Below are 26,494 nucleotides of genomic sequence, written 5' to 3'. Positions count from 1 at the left end.
GGCCCCAAAACTGATTTCTGTTCCTATCCTCATCAATTTGTGTGATGTTGGAAAAATCATGCTACTTCTTCCTTGGTTCTCTTGCCTGCCAAGTAGGGTGAGTGATAACCTACTTGGAGGGGAGAGAATATATTTGCATAGTACCTTAGTTAGGTGGTACAAAATATTCTCATAAACTTGATCTTTTTATTTTTAATCCATTCAACAATCTTTTTCTTTAAGAGGTTTTATTTATTTATTTGAGAGAGGGGGAGAATGCACACAAACAGGGGAGAGGGCAGAGGGAGAGGCAGAATCCCTATTGAACAGGAGCCTGATGCAAAACTTGATCCCAGGACCCTGAGATCATAGCCTGAGCTGAAGGCAGACACTTAACAACAAAGCCACCCAGGCATCCCTAATCCACTCAACAATCTTGCAAGGCCTGTGAGGTAGAAGATTGATTGATTGATAGAAGGATAGAAAGATTGATTTGATTGATTGATTTGGGTTGGGGGGGTGATAGAGGGAGAGAATCTCTAGCCAACTCCTGGTCACATACAGAGTCCAATGCAGGGCTCAACCCCATGAATCCTAGATCCCAACCCAGGCAGAGACCAACAGTTAGATGCTCAACCGACTGCACCATCCAGGTGCAGAAACTTTATGTTGCAAATAGTGGATGATATTTACCTTGCATCATTATGTGCTGGGCATTATACCAAACCTTCACACATCAATATTTCATTTATCCTGCATAGTAATTATTTGAAATGGGAACAATTATTATCATCTCTAGTTGATATATTAGAAACTTGAGGCTCAGAGTGGGCAAGTAACTTGCCCAGTCATTCAGCTAAGTGGTAAACCCAGATCTCCCAATTGTAAGTCTAGAGTTTTCCATTATGCTGAATTGCATCTGTGAAAACACCTGGGGAAAATAAAACTTAGAGAATTACACAAATGTAAGAGACTTCTACTACAACAAACCCCAGTTCAAAAGGGTTGGAGCTAAATTATGGTGGACATTAATAACCATTTTTTAGTTATAAAACTTTTTGGTTTGTGGTACTGGGTAATGGCAGCAATTGTAAATTCTGAAATACTAAAGTAACATAAGGAAATGAAGACTTCAGAAGACCTGTAGGACAGTGTTGTGCAGGATGGCAGGGAGTGGGGCACAAAAATGTGAAATGATGTGAGAAAGGAATATAGGATTACAGAACATAGCAAGGCTATTGAAATGAAGTAAAGTACTTTTTCTTTCTTTCTTTTTCTTTTCTAAGATTTTATTTTTAAGTAATCTCTTCACCTAACATGGGGCTCAAACTCACAACCCTGAGATCAAGAGACACACGCTCCACTGACCCAGCTAGCAAGGCACCCCTGGTACTTTTTCTTTTTAATGAAATACGAATTTTGTTAAAAAAAATTTTTAAATGCAGAAATAGGAAATAAATTAACCATTGATAATCCACTACCCAGAAATAATTGCTGCTAATATATTAACATATATTTTTCAAAGCATGTATTATGTTGCCTCCAACAAAACAGGAACTACATAAGGCAAACAGGATTTGAAGAGGAAACATTTAAGGAACTTGGTAACAATCTAGACATGGGTTGATGCAATGTTATCAATACGGAGCATCGACTAGTCAGCCAACCCTAGGGAAGCCAGCCGTATTATCAGTCCCACCCTCAAAAAGCATGGAATAAAGTCTCTATGGTTGTTTCTGTGCCGGAACGCAAGGCTACACTCTCTCCTTTAGCGGAACTCTATGGCCTGAGGGCGCCGCCGTGACCCCGGAAGCCGTTTTGGGAGGCCTTGGAGGCAAGATGGCGGCGCGGGGAGCGCTCGGCTCCATGTGCCGGCGTCTCTGGCAGGTACCTGGCGGGCTGGGGGTGCTAAGCCAGCTAACATGTTAGTAGCCACAAAATCTGATTGCCAGATGTCGTTGTGGCCATCTGGAATTTTCTCCGATATTTATTCCTCATCGTGGGGCTTTGCCGGAAGGTGGCGAGAAAGGGGCTGGTTTTATTTCGTATTCTCTCACGGGGTAAAACAAGATTCAGGACAAAAACGGGAACAAGAATCACAGTATGTCAGAGCTGGAAAGAATATTGAACAGCATATGTTTCAAACCCCTGCTTTCAGGTTTACAAAATAAACTGAAGCTCAGAGAATGATTGCCTCGGTAAAATTAGGGGCTGAACTGGTGCAAGGTCTTAGACCTCTCATGGAACCAAATTGTGATGTTTTTCTGATATCTGGAAGTTGTGAGATTAGATGAGAGTCGCTGAAGTCTTAGGAATGGGTTAAGGATTCTCTGCCGTTCTTTGGAGACAAAGCAAAAACTTAAGCAGTGATTCTCAAAATATTGAGTCTCACTACCCCTTCAACATTTTAAAAGTGGTTGAGGACTCCAAAGAGCTTTTGTGTTTGTGGGTTTTAGCTATGGTTATGTAGCTTACTAGAAAATCAAACTGAGAGTCTTAAAAATACTTATTCATTTAAAAATAAAGTTAGCTTATGCTTATTAACTTCTTTATGGAGCGATAACTAAGTTTTTCAGGGTTTGTTATAAGAGTGGCTGTGTTTTCTGTTGTTTTAAGTCTCTTGTTAACTTTAAAAATAAAACTTACTTTACCAGCAAAAATGAGTTTATTCAGGAATTAACAGAATTGCAATTTCGGACATGCAAGCTATGGCAAAACTAATGGTAAGTCCGCAGATAAAGCCTTATTTCTTTACAAAGAAGGAAGTACATAGGAGGGACTGTTTTGAATGGAAGTCCATTGGAGAAAAGCAAGAGTTCAGGGTGAAGATGGTTTCTCCTTGGCTGAATTGCAGGGTGGTCAGTTTCTTGTAGAAGATTCAGTGTAGGTCTTCTTCTGTTGGGGCCTGTAATTGATCTTTCTTTTCTGTTGATGATTCTTCTCTTGAGGCCTGTAATTGGCAGTTCTTCCTGTAATTGATTTTAAGTAGTGTGGGTCCCCCTTTAATCCGCCAGCTCTACTTGAGTGAGGTTTCCCTTCATTTGTACATCTCCTTTTGATTAAGATCTTTCTCCAAAAGCATTGCTGATTGGGGAGTCAGGTTTCCATGTTTAGTGGTTGTGTCCCTCAGTGTCAGGAAGGACTTTTCCTGGTTGCCATGTTTTTTGTCTGAGGGAAGCTATAGATTGGTAACCTACTGAGGTCTCATTCAAGTAACAAGGAGGGGTGGCAGGGAAAATGCTCAGGCATTTCCATCTGTCAAGACATTATCAAGCTTATGAGCACTGGAGATCATCTCCTTATTGGTTACATCGTTTTTACAAAAGTTGGACAGGCTAAGTACAAAACTTAAATAATTACACAAAACAAAAGAAGTGTAACAATTTCAGATTGTATGATGGTTCTGCCCTAAGTCTGGAGGTAGCCAACTGAAATATTTAGTGGCACTTATTCCAAGTTAGGGGAGGAAAGTTACCCCTACAAAGGCAAACCTGAAGTCCCTGCTTCATGTAGCCATGAAGACAAAATAGTGAAGGCTGTAAGATCACTCTGAAAGAATTAACTGAGTGCATTTGGGAAGATACAGTGTAGTCATAAACATGAAGCTAATAGCTAATGAACTTTTTACAAAAATAGTAAAACTTCAAAGATAAATGAAAGCACTATTGTTATCCCAAAAGAACTGTTTGGAACCAAATGTCATCCAATAATACAGCGCATAAGGTTGCAAATTCAGAGATTGTGAATTTGGATAAGATGCCAGAGTCAGTTAAGAGTCTGGATGAACAGGAGACTTGTGAATGCTGAACTGTCTCACCCTTCAGAAAAAGCATGTGGAAGGTTTTTTGTTTGTTTGTTTGTTTTAAAGATTTTATTTATTTATTTGACAGAGAAAGATCACAAGTAGGCAGAGAGAGAGAGAGAGAGAGAAGCAGGCTCCCCGCTGAGCAGAGAGCCCGATGCGGGATCCCAGGACCCTGAGATCACGACCCGAGCCGAAGGAAGCGGCTCAACCCACTGAGCCACCCGGGTGCCCCTGGAAGGTTTTTTTGACCTAGGATCATGATGCGGCTGTTTTCAAAAGGTCATAATCAAAGGAAGAGGTTTCCCCCTTTCACAAGGGTTTGCAAAATGTAGACAAGGGCATTTTCTTTCCACAAAAGAGGTAGTAGAAGTAAATGGGAAAAGGTATACAGGCCTGGCCTGGACATCTTTAAAAAGCTGTTTCTTCAAATTCATCTACTTGAGTTTTGGGAAATCTTTACTTTTAGTTCATCAGATGGTGGGCAGGTCCAGTCAGTGTTTGATCTTTCTTAAGATGTGTCATGTGAACTCAGCAGTCTGTCCCTTGGAGTTCAGAGCACAAGGGTTGGTTAGCAGTAGCCGATGAGGTCCCTTCCAGCAAGGTTAAAGGGAGTCTTTCTGGACGTGTCTTTTCCAGTAGATGAAATCTCCAGGTTGCATGGTGTGATGATTAAGGTCTCTCTCCCAGGAATGCACTGTGAAGAGATTCCTCGACCAAAGGATGGTAGTTTTTAATAGAAATAATTAGGCCTTTATAATATGAAGTATATATTCTTTTATTAGTTGTGGGTCAAGGAGGCAGGGACTAGGTACATTGGGCATCCTGTGACTAGCTCAGAGAGTGAGAGTCTGAGTTCCAGAGTGGGTGGATCTGAGATTCAGAAGGATTCTCAGCCAAGGTATTGGGAGAGTCTCTACAAATTTTGCCAGTTGAATCTTAATAGTACCATTAGTGAGTTTAACTAACCCTGAGAACTGAAGATGGTATATATACAATGAAAGTGTTATAAAACCAGCCAAACAGCACAGACTTGTTAAAAGCACCTGACTAGTAACGTGGGTTCCCCAATCACTCTGAAGTTCAAGAGGGGTTCCCCAGTAGGAATAATCCTTTCTAACAGAATTTTAGCCACAGAAGAAGCAGTGGCCTGTCTATAAGGAAAAGCTTTAGTTCAGTGAGAAATGTACAAACCATGACTAAAGCATATTTATATCCATGAGGTGGGGGACTACTGTGAAATTCTTGCGAATAGATTTCTTTCCATTGCACTTTGGACAGGTGGGATGAGTGAAGTAGATATTTTTTGCGGCCTTACTAATATTTCCCCATAGCGCCTGGGTGGCTCAGTGGGTTAAAGCCTCTGCCTTCAGCTCAAGTCATGATCCCAGGGTCTTGGGATCAAGCCCTGCATTGGCTCTCTGCTCAGCAGGGAGCCTGCTTCCTCCTGCCTCTCTGCCTACTTGTGATCTGCCTGTCAAATAAATAAATAAAATCTTTAAAAAAAAAAAAAAAGACTCTCTCTCCCTCTACTTTTGACTTTCCCCATTCTCCTTTCCCCATGCTCTCTCTCTTAAAGAAAAAAATTCCCCCATAAATATTAGTTAGTGATGCTGTCATTTTGTCAGTAGACCAATGGTTTAATGCATGTGCAGTGCTTAATAGTGGGAATGTTAGAATTTCTGGTAAGGTCAGATTGTTATTTGGTCCAAACTACAGTTGTCTCTCTCTTTTTTTTCTTTTTCTTTTTTTTTTTTTTTTTTAAGATTTTATTTATTTATTTGACAGAGATCACAAATGGGCAGAGAGGCAGGTCGAGAGAGAGGAGGAAGCAGGCTACCTGCTGAGCAGAGAGCCCGATGCAGGGCTCAACCCCAGGACTCCAGGATCATGAGCCGAAGGCAGTGGCTTTAACCCACTGAGCCACCCAGGCGCCCCACAGTTCTGTTTTTATCAAGCCAATAATTACTCTCTTTCTGATACTGTTTTTCCCTCTCTGGGACCAATTGTTGGGTATCTCTGGTTAATTTTTCCAGGTTATCATTTTGGGGAACATCCCTTTGGACCATGACAGAGGTTTGGCTTTTGTATTTTTGTTGAAAGTAGTAGTGAGGTGGTTTTGTTTGGTGCCCAGGGAGTTGAGTCTGGAATGCCTGGGAACCTTAGTAACAGCAGCCAGCCAAAGTATGGTATTGAATAAATTGGAAATAGGAAATGTTATTAATTTATCATGGGGATAAATTGGAGATTAGGAAACTTTTTTTTTTTTAAGATTTTTTTATTTATCCATTTGAGAGAGACAGAAAGAGCACAAGCAGGGGGAAAGACTGAGAGGGAGAAGCAGACTCCCCACTGAGCTAGAAGCCTGACGTGGGGCTTGATCTCAGGACATGAAGATCTTGACCTGAGCCAAAGGCAGATGCTTAACCATCTGAGCCACTCAGGTGTCCCAGGAAACTTCTTGACTGCTTCCTAACATTCCAAAATTACGAACTACCCCAAAGACATACTGACTGTTGGTATAAATTTGCAGCTTTACCCTTAGCCAAAATTCAAGGATAGTTAAAGGGGAATCCCTTGATTTTTTTTTATTCAGTGGCCTTAATTAATGGAATTAATTAAGGGAATGGCTCAGAAGTTAGTGGAATATCTTGCTACAGGGTCTGGTTATTGACTACAGTATCCGATGGGTCCATCATAGTCCATGTGTTTTGGGATGAGTACTTGCAAGGGTGTTCCTTTCCCTTCCACGTATAAAGAGTAAAGGGAAGTTGGTAATTAGGATGTCTGAGGGCAGAGGGCTTTATTAAAGTCCCAAAAGTTTTGTCTTCTTGATTTTTCCAAATGATAGGATTGGGGGTTTTTTGTTTGTTTGTTTGTTTGTTTTTTAGTAAAGCATATAGAGAGTGAGCCATAGAAGAAGTTTCCAAATCCAATTTCAACAGCAGCCAGCCAGTCCACGAAGACCTTGTAATTGGCACTTCTTTTTAGGTTTGGGGAAGTTCAAGATGGTATGAGTCCTCCCTGGATCCAAATGTAGTTCTTGATCTGAAATAGGTGCTCTGAGTATTGAACCTGGGTTTGAGCAAATTGCAGTTTTTCCCTTTGTTGGCTTTGTGTTCCTTTTAAGGCCCAAGCCAAAAGCTTTAGTAGGTAGATGCTATCTTACTGAGAAGAGATTTGAGAAGGGCAACAGAAAGGCAAATCACCTACATAACAAGGTAGAGCCTACAGAAAACTTAGTCATCCAAATCTGTTTTTAAGGTTGGTGAAAAGTAAGGACTCTGTGCAACTCTGAGGCCTTACTGTCCAGGTATCTTTACAACCTTCCCAAGTGGAAGCAAAAAGATACTGGCTATCCTTACCAACTGGAATACTAAAAAATACACTCTGCCTTTCAGTTACAGTGAAAAATTTGCTTTCATTGGGAATGGTTATCAGCAGCATGTGGGGGTTAGGAACAACAGGGTGCCAGGGATAACAGTGTATTGTTCAGAGGCCGTAGACAAACCTCCATCCTTGGCCATTGGGTTTTCTCACAGGTCAAAAGGGGTAGGTAGTAACTAGGACTAGTGCCGGGGATAATAAGGCCCTGAGCTTTGTAATCTGCTGTTACAGGCTTGATGCCCTCCGGGGCTTCTTTATTTATAAGGTATTCATCAATTCTGGGGAGAGGGTTGAGGGATCTGTTTGAATCTTTATGGGAAGTACTCTGTAGATTCTACCTATCAGTTGAGGATTTTGTACAGAAAGAGGATTTGTGCCAGTAAGGACAAACTGTCGCCAGATGCAGCCACAGTGCTAACAGACATGGAGCAAATAAAAGATGTCAAAAGGTCATTTAATTCACCTTCTTGGCCATTTTGATTACTACTATCAAATTCTAGAATTATTTCCCTTTTGGGAGAAAGGAATTCCAGCATGATACATTTATTTTTAAAAAGTCCTGGCCCAGGGCACCTGGGTGGCTCAGTGGGTTAAAGCCTCTGCCTTCGGCTCAGGTCATGATCCCAGGGTCCTGGGATCGAGCCCTACATCGGGCTTTCTGCTCAGCAGGGAGCCTCCTTCCCTTCCTCTCTGTCTGCCTCTCTGCCTGTTTTTGGTCTCTGTCTTTTAAATAAATAAGTAAAATCTTTAAAAAAGAAAAAGTCCTGCCCCAGGGGCGCCTGGGTCGCTCAGATGGTTAAGCATCTGCCTTTATTTATTTTTTATTTTTATTTTTTTATTTTTTCAATTTATTTATTTTCAGAAAAACAGTATTCATTATTTTTTCACCACATCTAGTGCTCCATGCAATCCGTGCCCTCTATAATACCCACCACCTGGTACCCCAACCTCCCACCCCCCCGCCACTCCAAACCCCTCAGTTTGTTTTTCAGAGTCCATAGTCTCTCATGATTCACCTCCCCTTCCAATTTACCCCAACTCCCTTCTGCCTTTAGCTCAGCTCATGATCTCTAGGTCCTTCGATCAAGTCCGGGGTTGGGCTTCTGGCTCAGCAGGGCATCTGCCTCTCCCCCTGCTCATGCTGTGTCTCTGTATCTTTCTCTCTCTAAAATGAATAAATAAAATTTTTTAAAAAGTCTTAGCCCAATAAATGACTAGGAGCAGAGGAACTAAGGAGAAAAGGGTTTGTATCTCCCAGTGGACCTAGACCAACAGGAACTGGTTCAGAGACAGGAAACTGGTGAAGTTCATTAGAGAGTTGTTTGAACCATTTTAGAACTGTAAGGCAGGGAGGAACTGCTTTGCGGTAGTGTAGTTCTGGTGTCAGTAAGGACAAAGATTTTCTTTCTGAACTGAACGGTGGTTTCTCTGAGCCAATCAAGAGGGATTTTGGGGAGGAGCCCCTATAGTTCCTCGTAGCCATTGGAAAGGCTGGCCGTAGAGGGCTGAAGACACCTGGAGCACTTATGATGGTAACCTTTTTCCCAGTGTTCTGGCTTTTTGCAATGATAGCAGAAACGAGAAAGTTTTTGGTTTGTTTAAGGACCTTCATTTGTTAGAGTTGAAAATTAAGAATTTAGGGATGCCTGAGTGGCTCAGTCGGGTAACTGTCCAAATCTTGATCTCAGCTCAGATCTTGATCTTGGGGTCATGAGTTCAGGCCCTGCATTGGGCTCCATGCTGGACATGGAGCCTACTTAAAAAAAAAAAAAAAAGAAAAGAAAAAAGAAGAAGAAGAAGAAGATGGAAAGAAAGTTAAGAATTTTATTGGTCTTTTAGGTGACTGCCCTAGGGTACTAGCAAGCTGGTTCGCCAAATTAACTAAATCAGGAGTGGATGCAGTTTCCCACTCCATCTTGGTTTTATTTACCTAAAAGAGTTAGCCCAGTTCAGCCCATTAAGAAACATAGCTAAATGCTACTCTGATGGATTCAACATGAAAAAGAAGACCAGAATTTTCTTTGAAAATAATCTGAAATCAATTACAGTAGCCATGAACAGGTTCATCAGGCTTTTGTATGCGAGACTGAACTTTGGTCCATTCAACAGGCTTAGGAAAAGCTAGTGTAATTGCTTGGTGGAGATTTCCAGCAAATGTTCTAGCATCTTAGCAAAAGTTAGGGGTCTGTTTCTCTAAATTCCTTTCGAGATATTCCCATCGGGCTAGCTACAGCCAATATTTGGCTTAGCCCTCATCAACATGCATATGGACTAATTTCTAAAAAATCTGAGAAACCAGGTTGGTAAGTTTGAAATGCTTCCTGCACACCTGTGGGGGTTCTCAGTCACTACAGGAAACTTCAACTGTGGCTCTCAATTCAGCATCATTCTAGAGAACATAAGAAATTTGGGTTTTATTTGGATCCTCAGAAGATTTTAACTTTAGGGGCACCTAGGTGGCTCAGGCAGTTAAATGTCCACCTTGATTTCGGCTCAGGTCGTGATCTCAGAGTTGTGAGATCAAGCTCCGTATCAGGAAGTCTGCTTGAGATTCTCTCCCTCTGCCCCTTCCCTCACTTGGGCACATGCATGTTCTCAAAAAAGAAAAAAAAAATTTTTAAAGTAAAAAGATTTAACTTTAAAGGGGCAGATTTTGATAGGTTCAGTAGAGGACGGAGCAGGCTGAGGTTCAGATGCAAAAGAAAGTTTGGTCGGAGAATTAGAACAGGGAAGTTGAGGGTGTGGAGGAGCTGGAGGCGTCACAAGGAGAAGGAGGGTGATGACACCCGGGGGCGGGGGGGGTGCGCTGCTGAGCATAAAGTAGTTGCCACAGTCCTGGGAGTTGGGCAGGGAGGGCATCCCTCAGATCTCAGGAGCCTTTTTTTCTTTGCTGCAGTTAGTCTAGAAATTGTATTTTGTGGAGAGGCTATTTTAGATTCCATGATAGTGTTTAGAAGCTCTAAGATACCAATCAAAATAGGCATCCTATTCAGTTTTGACAGTTTTGGAGACTTAGCTGCCTGGTTTAGTTGGGAGGAAATCAGAAGTTCCCCATAATGTCCATTGACATTCTAAATTTCTTTTGATTAAGTCAGTAACTACAGTTAGAGATGGTCAGGAGGAAGAACCACCGCTTTTAAACATAAAACCACTAGTGTTTCAGAAGAGGAGCTGCCCTCAAATCATTTTAATGACGGGGATCCTGTTTCTTAGAGGTTTTTCTCTAGAGTAAAAAAAGAAAAATTCCTCAACAGCACAGTTTCAACAGGAACATCTAAGTTCCAAAGGAATTGGACCAAAGGCCAGCACGGAACCAATAGGAACAGCCCAGTTCTGGAAAGGAGGTGGACCAAAACTAACACACTTCCATTCCAAGTAGGCACAGTTCCAATAGGAACTGTCTGGTTCCAAAGAGAAGTCAGTCCAAAGGTCAGACCAGCACTGTCTGAAAGGACAGAGCCTTGAAACAGATCCTGGAGAGCTCAAAACGCAGAGAGTAGAGCTCGAAGTCCAGGAAAAAGAGCCTCCAACTCCAGGGTTGGTAAGAGAACAGTGAACTTCATTGGCTCTGTGTGCCCTAGCACCTGTTTGCTCATCAGCCTCGAAGTTATTGAATATTTCTGGATCCCACTTCTTTTTTTTTTTTTTTAAGATTTTATTTATTTATTTGACAGACAGAGATCACAAGCAGGCAGAGAGAGGGGAGGAAGCAGGAAGCAGGTTCCCTGCTGAGCAGAGAGCCTGATGCGGGACTCGATTCCAGGACCTGGGGATCATGACCTGAGCCGAAGGCAGAGGCTTTAACCCACTGAGCCACCGAGGCGCCCTGGATCCCACTCTGATCACCAAATAATGTTAACCTTAAAATGAAAGTTATTTGGTTTATTTGGGAATGGCAAAAAATTGGAGTTTGGGACATGCAAGTTATTGCAAAATCATGGACAAGTCCCAGAAACAAAGAAGAGAAATATTTTATGGAGAAAAAGGAAGAAGTTGGGAGGGGTTTTGAAAGTCCAGTGGAAAACAAGAGTTCAGAGTGATGGTTTTTCATTGGCTGAGTTGCAAGAGGTAATCATTTCTTGTAGAAGATTCAGTGAACATCTTTTCCTGTTGGGTACACCCGGGTGGTACAGTCCGTTAAGCATCCAACTCTTGGTTTCTGCTCAGGTCAGGATCTCAGGGTCGTTAGATTGAGCCCCATATCAGGCTCCACACTCAGTGCAATGTCAGCTTGAGATTCTCTCTCCTTCTCCTGCCCCTCCACCCAGATAAATAAAATAAATATTTTTTTAAAAAGTTGATTTGTGGTTATAACAGCACTTTTTTTTTAAAGGATTTTATTTATTTGTCAGAGAGTGAGTACAAGCAGGGGGAGCAGCAGACTGCCCGCTGAGCTGGGAGCCTGATGTGGGGCTTGATTTGATCCCAGGACCGTGAGATCATGACCTGAGCTGAAGGCAGACGCTTAACCCACTGCGCCACCCAGGCATCCCTGAGCTCCAACTTTTAAAAGCAGAGGTTTGTACTTGGAGAATATGACTGGAAAGTGTCCTATTGCTTAGATCTGTGCCCCCTCGTTTTTTAAGAGAGGGGGGGCCAAAATCAAGAGTTAGATGTTTAACTGCCTGAGCCACCCAGGTGCCCAGACCTGTGGTGCTTTTGCACAGTTTGTGGGATCTCTGGTGTACATGCAAGGAGGGAGGCAGAGGAACTGTGATCGTGTGTGGGCAAATGACACTCATCTGCTACTACTTTGTATTGTATTGCCTAATATCCTTTCTTTTGGTTTTTCTCCCTTCATCCAAGGGAGAATATGAAAGTTTTTGTTTGCATCCATTCTTGGGTATGGCAGCGCGGGGGGAGAGGACAATAAGTTAAGAGTAAGTGAGTAGGCTTTTAAAACATACTTAGGTGGGGTGCCTGGGTGACTCATTGGGTTAAAGCCTCTGCTTTTGGCTCAGGTCATGATCCCAGGGTCCTGGGATCAAGCCCCACATCGGGCTTTCTGCTCAGCAGGGAGCCTGCTTCCCCCTCTTTCTCTGCCTGCCTCTCTGCCTACTTGTCATCTCTCTCTGTCAAATAAATAAATAAAATCTTTAAAAAATTAAAAAAAAAATAGGTGACTTAGGTGACCCCCCAGTTGTTTAAAGTTTTATTGTACTGAAGTGTTATTTTCATTTTCTGAGTATTTTTGAGGATCTAACTATACTTTCTCAGGTTACTTTTTTTTTTTTTTAATTATTTATTGGGGTGCCTGGATGGTTCATTCGGTAAAGCATCTGCCTTGGGCTCAGATCATAATCTCAAGGTCCTGGAATTGAGCCCCACATTGGGCTCTCTGCTCAGTGGGGAGTCTGGTTCTCTCTCTCCCTCTGATCTGTCTTGCTTTCTCTCTCTCAAATAAATAAATAAATACAATCTATTTTAAAATTATTTATTTATTTATTTTAGAGAAAGAGATCGAGCAAGCATGGCGTAGAGGGGTAGAGGGGAGAGTGTTTTAAGCTGACTTTCTGCTGAATACACAGTCCCACAGAGGGCTGGGATCTTATAACCTGAGATCATAACCTGAGCCAAAACCAAGAGTCGGATGCTTCATTGACTACGCCACCCAGCACCCCTCCCAGGTTACATTTTTAAATCAGGAAAGCTCAAGGGGGAAACAGATGGCAAATTACATTATTAGATATAGTGCCACAGGTGTCCTGCAGCTAGAAGTTTTGTCCACCAGAGGGAGCTGACAATAAAGGATGTGGAAAGGCTGGATTGTTGGGAGTATGAGGTACAGCAGTGGTGTAAGATGATGTGTATTTCACTGTATTTCAGTTTATTTATAAATCTCCCAGCCAAGCCAAGAAACTTACAGTAGAAAGATGTATGAAAGCTTTGCAAAAAGGGTACTTTAGAATTCTTACTTCAATTCTTATAAATAAATTAAAAAGAGACTTGCTCAGAAATAGGCAAGGTAAGTATTATATTGTAGTACATTTAATCTATTAAAAAAAATGGGAAAATGAAGTCACTTTTTCCTTGATGTCCACATACTTAAAATCATAGATGTTCTTTCACTGTGAGAATTGTTTATGTGTGTCTGTGTAAAGTGCTTTTTTAAAAAGTTCTTAATCTAAGCTTTAAGAGATATAGATGCTGTCGTATTCTGAGAATACGACATTGTCCTCTTTTTTTTTTTTTTAAAGATTTTCTTTATTTGTCAGACAGAGATCACAAGTAGGCAGAGAGGCAGACAGAGAGAGAGGAGGAAGCAGGCCTCCTGCTGATTAGAGAGCCCGATGTGGGGCCCGATCCCAGGACCCTGAGATCATGACCTGAGCAGAAGGCAGAGGCTTAACCCACTGAGCCACCCAGGCGTCCCTCCTCTTTTTTTTTTTTTTAAGATTTTATTTATTTATTTGACAGAGAGAAATCCCAAGTAGACGGAGAGGCAGGCAGAAAGAGAGAGAGGGAAGCAGGCTCCCTGCTGAGCAAAGAGCCCGATGCAGGACTCGATCCCAGGACCCTGAGATCTTGACCTGAGCCGAAGGCAGCGGCCCAACCCACTGAGCCACCCAGGCGCCCCCTCCTCTTGTTTTTAAATGAAATCTAATCTGGCATTTTAGTTACCCTAGTATCTTCATCTGAAATAATGAGATAGTCCTTAATTTGAAGGATTGTACATCTTTTGATTTCTTTTTTTTTTTTTTAAGGGAAACTGAATGTTTAAGGATTGACTTTAATTCTAAAACATGCTCCCCCCTTTTTTTAGGGTTCAAGGAATTTTTCTGTAAACCCTTCTAAGAGCAGTACAGCCAGAAATGGTGGCTTTCTCCTGTAAGTATGTAATTAGATGTGCTAAATTGAATAAGGAAATGGGCTTTTGTACTATATCACTTAGGTTTTTCCTTTGTTTCCACATGTAGCACTACCAGTATGAAATGGGTACAGTTTTCAAACCTACACGTTGATATTCCCAAGGATTTGACCAAACCTAAGGTATGTACTTCCTATTTCTTTTTTTTAAATTTTTTTAATAAACATAAAATGTATTATTAGCCCCAGGGGTACAGGTCTGTGAATTGCCAGGTTTACACAGTTCATAGCACTCTTGTACTTCCTATTTCTTGATAAAGAGCTGTATTAGCAATAGATTTTCCTCTGTATTTCATTTGAGGCTGTTTCCCAAACACCTTATGGACAAAAATGTTTTGTTCTGGAATACTGGCAGGGGCACAATGTGAAGTACTCTGACATTTCTGCATGCTCATACCATCTTTCAGGGGGTCAGGGAATTGGTTATTTACCCCAAATAACTAATTACTGTGAGAAGAAGCAGATTTTTGCTTTAGCTCAGCACAGTGTGATGAGTATTCATAATTAATGGTGCAGAATACTTCATATTATGTTACAGAAAATATTTTTTTTGGAGGTTTCAAGTCTTTGTTTCCACTTTAAGGCATAGAGGCTGGGCCTGGACAGTCCTTTATTATTCACAGCAAGGAGGAGCATTACCACTGGCAAAGAAAATCTAGAAGTAGCTGTGTAACCTTATTTCCTTTAAATAAGAACCATAATTTATCAACCCAGTTTTTGTGTAAATTGTGGTTTAAACAGTCCTTACAAATTCTGGATCTATTCATTTCCACCCCTCAAAAATAATCCCTTGTTAACCATTCGGTATGACTTCTTCTAGACATTTTTCTGTGTGTAACCATCCTCTCTATGCATGTGCTCACCAAACTGGAATTCTGCTATACATCATGTACTGCTCTTTTGATTTGTTTTCACTGAATAGATACTGGATCTCTTTCCATGAAAGTACATACGAACCCTGGGCCTCCACGCCAGGTGTTCTCATGGGCAAGTCTGTAAGGAGAGGTGGTGGCGTGGGCACAGTGATAGGCTATGCCCTTTATAAGTGAGACAGCTACCACTTACTCCAGCCACATGTTGCCTGTAGACATGTAGACTAGTGATGTCTTAAGTTTTCCAAGCTAACATGAAATCCAAATTTTTATTCAAAATCTCTTGAGTTTTCCTATCACAACAGATTCAGACTGTATTTAAAGCCCTACAGGGACCAGTCAAAACACATCTTGGAGCTCTACTCCCTTTCCCCAGTCCCCCAAGTTATGATACAGAATATCAGCGAAGTCACTTCTTCCAGCCACTGTATTTGGGGTAATTGAGAGTAAATGTCTAGGTAGCTTCCTGGTTAATAAGTAGATCTCCTTTCAGGAGTGAAGTAATTTAACCCTGAATCATTGGATTAGTAAGATAAATTACTGTTCTAATGGACAAATGAAGGTGAATGTAATTCATCTCTTGGAAGAAAGTCAGAAATGTCAGACCCATTATTCCTAAGATCTTTAAGTATTAGAGTAGAAGAGGGAGAAGTTAAATGTACAGTCAGTGCCAAAACATTTTAATTAGAAATGAGTAATTTTTCTATTAGGGCAGGCAAAACATACATGAATAAAACCTAATAAGGAACGCCTGGGTGGCTTATTCAGTTAAGCGTCTGCCTTTAGCTCAGGTCATGATCCCAAGGTCCTGGGACTGAGTCCTGCACTGGGCTCCTTGCTTAGCAGGAGGCCTGTTTTTCCCTCTGCCTGCCACTGTCCCCTGCTTTGTGCACTCTCGCTCTAACAAAATCGAAAAGAAAAAAAACTAGTAAAAATATGAATAGCAATAGCTTGCCTTTGTGTAACAACATTTTGTAATTTCTAAGCACTTCATCTGTGTTTGTTATTTTTTGGCCACAGAAATGCTGTGAACTCTAGCATAAGGATGATCCTATTTTATATATGAGCAAACTGTCATGCAGTGAAATCCTGGGACTTGCCTGTTTTTACTCAGCTGGAAGTGGCAGTTTAATTCCCAGTCCACATCTTCTGATCTTCTCACCAGGCTACTTTGTTAACAGACCCCAAAATCTTTTCCCATTATGTATTTGGGATCAGATACCAATATCAGTATCAATTATCAATAACTATGAAGTTAGAAGGTTCCATTAGTGACTTTGTAGGTTGCTTGAAAGTCCTTTGATTTAAACTTTATTTTAACGGATTGTAGGAGTCATTGTGGAGATCTGAATGTGAAAGTAGCTAGGTAATTAAGCTAATAGTATTAAGCTATTACTCAGCATTTTTCACCCCGCTTATTAGTAAACTCTGAAATTGTTCAATTGAGGATAATACATGAAATTTTCCAAATATAAATACTAGAGGAACCATAACTGAAACTTTTGTTTTTGATTTTAAAATTGTAGATAACCATCTCTGATGAACCAGATACATTATATAAGCGCCTGTCAGTTTTAGTAAAAGGCCATGATAAGGCTGTATTGGACAGTTATGAATATTTTGCAGTGCTTGCTGCGAAAGAACTTGGTATCTCTATTAAAGTGTAAGTATGGGGCGCCTGGGTGGCTCAATCAGGTTAAGTGTCTGCCTTCTGCTGGGGTCACGATCCCAGGAGCCTGGGATTGAGTTCCACACTGGCGGTGGCGGGGGGGGGGGGGGTCTCTGCTCAGCGGGGAGTCTGCTTCTACCTCTACCCCACCCCTGCTCATGATCTCTCTCTCTCTCTGTGTCTCAAATAAATAAATAAAATCTTCTAAAAAAATAAAATAAAATGTAAGTATGATCTTTCCTAATCTGACCTATTATCTGCTATAACGTGATCAACCTGAAAAATGGTGCTAATTCCAGCTAGGTCTAAGGCCTTAAGGTAGCATAGAAACTCATAGTGGGTAGAGTTTAGGTTTATTGTGTTATCCTAATCAGGATTCCTGCCTACTAGAATTTTTAAAAACTAGAACGAGTGAACAAGGAAAATAAAGGAAATCCTTTCTTTAGCAATTGCACAGACATAAGGAGACCCACGAAGCCCTAATGTCTAGAGACTCCGTGGGGCAGGGAGGTGAATTAGGTGAAAAATTAATCTTTTCAGACTGTGATGGTTTTTGCTAATAGCTATTGTTTCAAAACTACCTCTGGAAACATCACTCACCTAGTCATTGCACGCAGGAGCAAGGCAAGCTTCAGATGACCTTGAAATCACTGCTGGGTCAAGTATAACTATAGTAGTCTCCCCCTTGTCCATGGAGGGCACTCAGCACCCCCAGCCGGTGCCTAGACCTGGGTAGGGCACTGAATCCTGCATGTCGTTTTTTTCTCCTATACCTATATGCCTGTGCTAAAGTGATTTATAAATTAGGCACAGGAAGAGATTAACAACAATACCCAGTCATGAAATAGAACAGTTGCAACAATATACTATAATAAAAGCTACGTGAATATGCCGTCTCTCTCTTCCTCTCTCAAAATACCTTCTTGTGCTGTACTCAGCCTTGGGATGATGTGAGATGATGAGCTGCCCAGGCAGTGAGACGAAATGAGCTGAGTGCTGTAGGCACTGTGATGTACGTTAGGCTGCTCTTAACCTACTGACTCTTTCAGAAGGACTTACTGCTTCGGGCCTGTGGTTGGCCACAGGCGGCTAAAACTGCTGGAAGCAAAACCATGGGGGGGGGGGCACTGCTGCACCTTTTTTGTCACCTGCTCCTTCTGGTGCTGAACAAGGCCCATTTAGGGCTTTGCCAGGCTTGCTTTATAAGAAAACAGAAGGAACCCACACCTTTCCCATAATAGGCTTTTTAGTTTCGTGGTTATTGGTAGATTTGCAGATTTCCCTAAAACAACACACACAGCAACACATTAGTTCCACTCTTCACAGTTCATACATTTGGCCAAAACCAGACTAAGGTGGGCAGCGGGTAAGAGCCAGAGGCATGCACTGTGCCCTTGCATTGCCAAGGCTCAGTTCTGGGTCTGTGGGATATTTGTTCCCCTTGCCGTCTGCTGTGTTTACTTTGGTCTGAGCTTTATGACAGCAGTTGTTAACGCGTGACAGTCTTGACAGCTACAAGTCTGTAAGTGGTAGCTAATGCCTATAATTATGAGCCCTGCCTACGAAATTGTGGAATTATGCTTTGCTATCGGTGACTCAGGTTTTAACACCACTTAGCTTAGTATGTTGTTTGCCCATTGATTTTTCAGACATGAACCTCCAAGGAAAATAGAGCGATTTACTCTTCTCAAATCAGTGCATATTTTCAAGAAGCACAGAGTTCAGTATGAAATGAGAACACTTTACAGATGTTTAGAGGTGAGTTAATTTCAGACATTAAAGCGTTTTTGAAATGCCCGGGGTTTTATACTAGCATCCTGTAACTGTCCTTTGACGTTGACTGGGTGGACTTTCTGTCAGCCGGTGACTTTTGACTGGAGAAAAGGTAAATGATAGGGAATGAGACTCACAGCCATCCTTCAGAGCAGTTTGTACTTCAACTCAGCAATGCAGGGTATGCTAATTTTCATACAGTATGAAACCTTGGAAGGATTTGGCTTATATTTCATAAATTCTAGTTAAGTTCCTACATAGTTCTAGTGATTCTTCTCACACACTAGTGGGTTTTCCATGTCCACAACGGGAAACAGGAAGGTTTTTCATTCATCAGTTACTCGTTCGCGCATCCAATCAGGTCAGCGTGGTCTTGTGGTTAAGGAGGCAAGGGTTCTGGAATCAGGTCCAAGTACTGGCATGTCCCAGCAGTGTGGTCTGCACCTCAGTTCCCCGATCTGTGGAATGAGCGATTCTGGAATACATCTCATAAGTTTAGTGTGAGGATTAAATGCGGTATTTATTGAAAGCACTTAGAATCCTCCTGTTACATAGTAAATGATTAGTAAATGTCATGAAAACAAATGCAGGTAAATCACACTTGCCGGCTGGGTTCCATAGAGCCCTGGTTTTAAGGTATCCAGTGTGCTGTGCTCGCCCCTTCCAATCAACCAGAAGATCTTATTTATTTATTTATTTTCAGTTTTTATTTATTTATTTATTTATTTATGTTTAACGATTTTATCTATTTATCAGCAAGAATCTGTATGTGAGCAGAGGGAGGAGGGGTTGCAGGGGGACAAGCAGACTCCCCTCCTGAGTGGGGAGCCCAATGTGGGGTCAGTCCCAGGAGCCTGAAATCATGACCTGAGCCAAGAGCAGTTGCTTAGCCAGTTGAGCCACCCAGATACCCCAATACTTTTTTCCTTTTAAGCTGGAATTCTGGAGGTATCTGGGTGGCCCAATCAGTTAAGTGTCTGATTCTTGATTTCAGCTCAGTTCGTGGTCTCAGGATCATGAGATCAAGCCCAAGCTGGCCTGTGTGCTGCCCATAGAGCCTGCCTGTAGAGCCTGCTCGGGATTCTCTTTCCCTCTCCTTCTGCCCCTCCCACCCTCACCTGTGCTCACGCTTTCTCTCTGTCTTAAAAACAAACAAAGCTGGAATTCCATGTAAGATTTCATAGCGAAAGAAGAGGCTATAGAGCTTTTACTTTAAGAAGAAAAAAAAACTTAAAATTTCTGCTTTAACAGCATATCATGAACCAATTTCATATTTGAAATTTTAGTTAGAACATCTAACTGGAAGTACAGCAGATGTCTACTTGGAATATATTCAGCGTAACTTACCTGAAGGAGTTGCCATGGAAGTAACAAAGGTATGACTTAAATTTCTGGCTCCATTGGCAAGAGGTATGTATTACTGTTTTGCTACTTCACAGCCCTGTCCTGCCCCTGAGGCAGACTGGGGGCTGAGTTGCCACCATGGTGGGGGTCCTTGCCTCCCTGCGCAGTGCCGACAGCCCACGTCCTCCCCAAGCTGTCCCTGGTCTCCCTTCCCCTCAGCAGTAGTGGACAGAGGGGCCACATTCATTGGCAGTCCCTGGAGATCACCGAGTGATCCGTGTGAGAGTGTTTTTGTACACCGTCCAGGTTCCTTCTCCTTGTTGGAGAGCCCTACACAGAGATAAGGGGGAGTGAGAGGGAAAAAGAAAACAAGAGGACTTGAGGGAACAAAATGAATAAATCCCATCTGTGGCCAAAGAGTTCAGTGAAGTCCACATTATGTAATAGTTCTGTTTTTCTCTTTTTAGACCAAATTAGAACAGTTACCAGAACACATCAAGGAGCCAGTCTGGGAAACGGTACCAGAAGAAAAAGAAAGCAAGTCCTAAAGTCTCAGCGAGTCTGCTGGTGCTGGCCTTTGACCCAAGAGGAGGTCAGAAATGTATGTTGAGATAGAGAGGCTCGACCATGAGTCTACCTGACTGCTCCGTGGAGCCTGTGTGACCACACATGCCCTGATCAGCTCACAGCAAGGGGCCGAACTTCAGTGATACACTGGACTAGAGTGAAAAACCACTTGACCTGTTCTTCTGTACACTCATCCTTTCAGTTCTGATTTTAACAAATGTGAGCAAACCACTTTGACTGCTGTGCGCCAAGAGAATCGAGTTTGTATTTTGGTACTCTGTTACTGTTCAGTGATTAGATCGTGCTAATTTTAATTTGTATCATTTCATCTGAAAGTCAATCTTTGAAATATTCCTTACGCATTTTCCCTTTTGAGCCACCTAGAAGGAACCTTCGGTTAACTTGGTTAGTTTAACACCGAACAGTTAAAGTCTTCCCATTTACCGCAATGCTAGCTGGCAAATGCTAGTTTGAGGATTGTAACCTCCAAATTTTACCTCATTTAAGCGTGACGTTCTTGAACATGATTGTAGTGGGCAGCTTCTCACGCACTGAACTCCTCTTGTGGCCCAGACCCTTACCAGGCCTCTGGGAAGGCTCACTGTTGTGAAATCTGAGCTCTCAAGAAATCACTGTATCACCTTTTTCATCCTGTGATTCATTCACTCAGGAGGCTTTTGTTAACTCTGTAACCAGCACTGTAGAAAATACCAAACAGTAAATGGAAATAATGGCTTTTGAAAACTGTACAGGGCACGGATAAATATTTTTCCTTAATAAACCCCATGTTGACAAGGCCTCTTTCTTTTGGTAAATGGCATTCTTTCTCTTTGGAGAGGTCTACTTTTCCATGAAATTAAATCAGAGTTAAAAGCCTGAAAGAGGCAAAGCTACCATGGGCTGGAACTGCTGGTATAGGAACCCCAAGGGAGCGATTCGTTTCCTTTCTACAGCACAATCCGATCTGTGTCTTTTTGCAGTTTCCTTCCTATCTTTGGGGTCGTTATGACTTCTCAGTTTTTCTCCCCTTAAACTGGCATCCCGGGTCCCTTTCCCCGGCCCACTTTCAGGTATTCGCGCTTTGAATGCACACTGCTTAGGCGTCAGACTTCCAGTGCTGTCATTAACATGAAAAGAGTTACAGTCTTGTGCCCGTGACCTCACTCAGTTTCCCGCTCAGTGGTCAATGGTGTCATTCACGAGTGTGTAAGGCACGCTTATCCCAGGTCTAAGCCTCGACATCAAGAACTAATGAATAAAACAAGAGTGATGTAACAGAACTGTATCTAGCAAAGCCACAATCTCTGAGCTCTTTTTACTTTAAAAGAAATTCTTAAATATGGATCATTTAAGCCTTTTTTTACTGACAGTATTAATCACTGTATCCTAAGGTGATTTATGCAAACTTGCCTCCAGTGATGGTCCTTGTGAGCTCTTTCAAAGGTATGAATCTCCTAAGAGCTGGTTTGCGACTAAATCAGTCTATAACCAGATTGCTTAGCACTTCAAATTACATATTAAAATCTTGTTTTAAGGTGAATATACAAATAAACTACATACATAATAAAAACTTAGTGGTCTTTCTTTGACAAAAGTATTTGGCATATTTGAAACCTACTTCCTGATATAAACAAGGTAATTTCTTCATCCTGACAGGACTTTTTAAATTGGGTTTCCTGAGAAAAGTGCCTATTCCGAAAATCATAATTAATACCCAAGTACCATATTTTGTCCGTTTGGGGAAGGGAGGTCATGAGAGAAAAGGACCTGATGGAATAAACCACAAGGCAGGTAGGAAGTGAGGGGTTTTTTTATTTACTGAGGTGTAATCCTGGGTTCATTGTTGTTCTCTCTGATCTGAGATACATTTTCTTTTTATATTAAACAAAATAATGTTATTATCTGTTTAAAGTTATTGACAGACCTCCACAGATAGACTCATTCAGGGCCTGGTTTTGATGCTTTCAAAGCAAATCACTGACAGGTTCCTTTGGCTGCTTGAACATGCCACAGGAAATACATACGGCAGTTATTTTCAGCCAGTAGTCTAATTTTCTAAAGCATTTTTACTTGTTAAAGCTACCATTGATCCTTTCCTACATTATATTACTTAGTATTACCACAACTTGAGTGAGGAGCAGAGTGGAGAAAACACAGACTTTGGAGTCAGACTTCAGGTAAGAGTTCAACCCCCTAACTGCTTTAAACTTGGGTGGAGTAATTAACCCTGTCAGAGCCTCAGTTTACTCATTAGGAAAATGTAGGAAACAATACCTACTTATTAAGGTTAGGAGTGTTAAATTAGATCGCTGAGCAGTACCTCGCGTCGTCCCGGGGGATAATAGACATCCACTACAGAGTAGCAGTTATAGGACAGCAGTACCAATCCGTGAAGCTCCAGGTGTTTGCATGCTGTAGGGACTGTTTAAGACCCAGCTGGCAAGGACCTCATATCTCCAAGAAGACAACACTTAGAGTGGCTACAAAGTCTTATTTATTTGCCGAAGTTGATGCGAGGGTTAATTTAGATGAGAAAACATGTAACATGCTTATTATAATCACCACCACCCATTATGCCAAGCATTTTACGTAGTCATTACAGATGCTATCTTACTTAATCTTCATAACAACCCAATAAAGGAGTTAACAATAATTACCTCCATTTTACAGGAGGGAAAACCAAGTTCTGACTAGCCCACTCAGTCACCCAGTGCACAGATGAAACAGACCAAAAGTGCAACTGATCAGTGGGAGTTCCAGGTAAAGGCAGGGACAGTCTAGAAAGGCTAGGAAGTACTCGGATGTCCACGTATTAAATGCAGAATATTCAAACCTAGAATCCAAATTCATTTCCCCTTGTATGTGAGCAAAACGTACTCGTTTCCCTAAAGCTTGGAAGTAAAGAGGGAGCACCTGGGTACCTCAGTCAGTTAAACATCCAACTCTTATTTGTTTGTTTGTTTTATTTATTTATTTAACATCACAAGTAGGCAGAGAGGGAGGGAGAAGCAGGCTCCCCACTGAGCAGGGATCTAGATGTGGGGCTCCATCCCAGGACCTGAGACCATGACCTGAGCCGAAAACAGAGGCTTAACCCTCTGAGCCACCCAGGCGCCCCAAATGTGCGACTCTTGATCTCAGCTCAGGTCTTGATCTCGGGGTCGTGGGTTCAAGCCTCACATTGAGCTCCAGGCTGAGCGTGGGTGGAGCTGACTTAAAAAAAAAAAAAGTGGGATTGATTAGGGAGAAAGTATCTGAAGAATAAAAGGTGTAAATGTGTATGAAAAAGGCAGGAAGCATGATATACAGTGTAATCCCTGTGGTCTCAGGGCCAACACTGGTCCCAAGTGTCCAAGGGGGGGCGACAGGAGAGTTGAGGCTTCAGCAGGGGGGTCTCACTGGGTCACAAGACAACTGGCATGGAGACAATTTACAGTAGGGCGTCAGGCCAGGCCCATTCAGGGCTCAGCACATTCCGGTTTGTAGCTCCCAGACGTTATTCCTGGAGCCAGGCTTATGGCTGACTGCGTGGGATCCCCAGTGTTATCTGCAAATCCTCGCTCAATTCCTAACCCTGCCCTCCTTAAATCGTTGCTATTGTCACTCGCTTCCAGCTATCATTTGCCTGTATGGCTCCTAATCCTCTTTCAGGTGATATATTTATACCTCAACAGCTCAGCGGTATTTAAGGACAGGTCATGGGCAACTGACCCACACGGAGGTAGCCAACTGAATTGTAGTTTCCTTGACCAGAGGTTAAATTGAGTTATTTCATTCATAGGTTTGTTTGTTTGTTTAAGATTTTATTTATTTGAGAGAGAAAGAGCACAAGCAGGAAGGAGAGGGAGAAATGGGCTCCCCGCTGAGCAGGGAGCCCCATGTGGGGCAGGATCCCAGGACTCTGGGATCATGACCTGAGCGAAGGCAGATGCTTCACCGACTGAGCCACCCAGGCGCCCCACGTTCATATTGTTCTTTAAGGTGAGCACAGGTGCCGTGCTGCAGTCACTCCTCAGTATTGCTTAAATCTCGATAAGCACGAGAGACAGGGATGACACCCCCTTCACACCCCTCCGTTAAGGTGCTGTGGGTGCAGAGCCACTGCAGCTGCCAGGCACCTGTCTTCACGTGTGAGGTGGTGGGGAAAATGGAAATCCCTGGGCTACAGGATCTTCAAGGCCTCTTCCAGGTCTAAAATCCCATTGCCATGTCACATCAAGAGCTACTCATGAACCCAGCCACTCTTGAATCAAGGGAGCTGCTCTATAAAATTTAGGAGTAAGAGCTCCCATTCATTCAGCACCATGCCGAGCCCTTTGCTCAGTGACTCAATAAGTATATGAGTTCCTTGTATCTGCCAAGCACTGTTGTGGATACCGGGAATTCCATGTATATGGTAAAGTCCTCTCCTCAAGGATCTTGGACTTGGGGAAGGAGACATATAAGTGGGGAGTGGGATGGGAGAATAAGATGGAGTTAAGCATGATGAAGCAAATAAAACAGGATAGTGTCAGAATGACTTGAGGGGCTACTTGAGGTGGGCTTGGGAAATAGCTCTCTGAGCTATTTCTGACATAGGGTCAGAGCGGTCCGGGCAGCAGGAGCAATCAATGGTAAGGCCCCATGACCTTGGTGTGTCTGGGGACAAGGGCTGAGGAGCATGAAGACCAAGCAAGCAAGGGCTCAATCGTGTCACACATCATGGCTGTGGGAAGGAGCATGGTTTAATCCTGAGTGTGAATGGGAAGCCATAGGAAGGTTTGGAACAGGAGAGTGACAGATCAGATCTTTACAGCACACTTTTCGGGCTGCTAGGTAGGCACTGAGAAAGGGGGCAGAAACACGTTAGGACCTGCTGCAGGGACCAGTGTGAGGACACGGCCTAGACAAGAGATGCAGGAATGATGAGAAGTGGTTGGACTCAGAATATGGTTTGGACGTGAAGCTGATGAAACGGCCTACTAGTAGATTGAAATGAGATCCAGGAGCAAGAAAAGATTGAAGAGCGACTCCTCGTTTTAGGCCTAAGCAGCCGGGTACATGATCATGCTGTTACAGAGGTGGAAAAGGCTCGAGGGAGGCATCTATGGAAATCAGGGATTTGGCTTTGGCTTTGGCTTTGGCACGTCTGCAGTCTGAGTATAGATGTCTGGTAGGCAGCTAGATTTGTAATCTGGAGTTCTGGAGAGAGGTCCAGCTGGTGGGTTGGGATTTGGAAGCTATCAGCCAACCAATGGTTTGTAATGTCGGGGTGAGTGAGTTCACCTGGACGGCAACATGGGGAGGGGAGAGGAGAACTGACGACAAGCCTGGGAGCCCCAAGCAGAAAGAGGTTTGTTAAACAGGAGGAGCTGCGAGCAAAGGACATGAGCGGTCAGTGAGTTTGGAGTGAAATCAGAGGATTGTGTGTTCTTGAAACCTGGAGTTTCGGGGAAGGAATTCATTGGTTGAGCTGGGGTGAATCTGTTGGCATATTGAGTAAGGAAAGTAGGTCATTGGTGACCACCTCTCCCTGGAGTAACAAGGATGAATATCCAGTTAGAGTAAAAGCTGTGTGAAGAAGAGAGAAGAGGATGCAAAACAGTTTTGAGAAGGTTCGCTTATCTATCGCTACCTGAAAAACACCCAGCCCCTAGTAGCTTCACTGATGCTTACTTCGCACATGAGTTACAGCTCGGTCACGGCTCGAGGACCATGCCCATTGGGTATCAGCTGCAGTGGCTGGAAGATGAGGGCTGGAGTCATCTGCAGAGTCACTCACTCACCCGACGTTCCCAGTGGTGGAAGCCGGCTGCCAGCCAGAATGCCCCCGGGTGCTCTGGGCTTCCCACAGTATGGGCTGAGCTCCCAGGGCAAGTCCTGAGGGAGAGGCAGGCAGAAGCCCCATTGCTTCTGACGGCTGACATTTGGAAGTCACGTAGTCACTACATGACTTCCAAAAAAGGATTTTGTCTATTCTCTCCAATGAGTAGCCACAAAGTCCCGTGCAGGTGGAAGAGAAGGAGAAGTAGGCTCTTCCCCTTGATGGGAGGAACGAGGGAGACCAGATCTGTCGCTATGCCATTTTTTGGGAAAAGAACATCTTCCACAAGGGGTTTTGTTAGAAGAGGAGCCAAATTAACACAGTAGCTAGAAAGGCAACCGGATGCGGTAGGCACAGTGCCTGGGACCTGCAGGATTTTTACTATCTTCTATATGTTTAATTTCTTTCAAAATCAGAAGAACGAGAAAGAA

General features: G+C 42.7%; 1 protein-coding gene across 3 annotated transcripts; it reads left to right on the top strand.

Moving 5' to 3' along the window:
• Positions 1-1,580: 1,580 nt before the first annotated feature.
• MRPS10 (mitochondrial ribosomal protein S10) lies at positions 1,581-21,830 on the top strand. Of its 3 annotated transcripts, XM_082731019.1 has the most exons (8): positions 1,795-1,866; positions 2,634-2,702; positions 13,932-13,996; positions 14,086-14,158; positions 16,434-16,570; positions 18,226-18,334; positions 19,636-19,725; positions 20,161-21,830. In XM_082731019.1, the coding sequence occupies exons 2-8, from the start codon at positions 2,679-2,681 to the stop codon at positions 20,239-20,241; spliced, it is 579 nt and encodes a 192-aa protein (XP_082587145.1). In that variant the 5' UTR covers positions 1,795-1,866; positions 2,634-2,678; the 3' UTR covers positions 20,242-21,830. The 3 variants fall into 3 exon arrangements, with proteins under 3 accessions (XP_082587144.1, XP_082587146.1, XP_082587145.1); XM_082731018.1 differs by lacking the exon at positions 2,634-2,702 and having other exon boundaries at positions 1,581-1,866; XM_082731020.1 differs by lacking the exons at positions 2,634-2,702; positions 13,932-13,996 and having other exon boundaries at positions 1,790-1,866.
• Positions 21,831-26,494: the final 4,664 nt, after the last annotated feature.

The sequence above is a fragment of the Mustela nivalis genome (genome assembly GCF_964662115.1).
Source record: "Mustela nivalis genome assembly, chromosome: 5".
NCBI classification, from domain to species: domain Eukaryota; kingdom Metazoa; phylum Chordata; class Mammalia; order Carnivora; family Mustelidae; genus Mustela; species Mustela nivalis.
The sequence above is the reverse complement of the archived record's forward strand: the minus strand, read 5'-3'. Positions and strand labels throughout refer to the sequence as shown.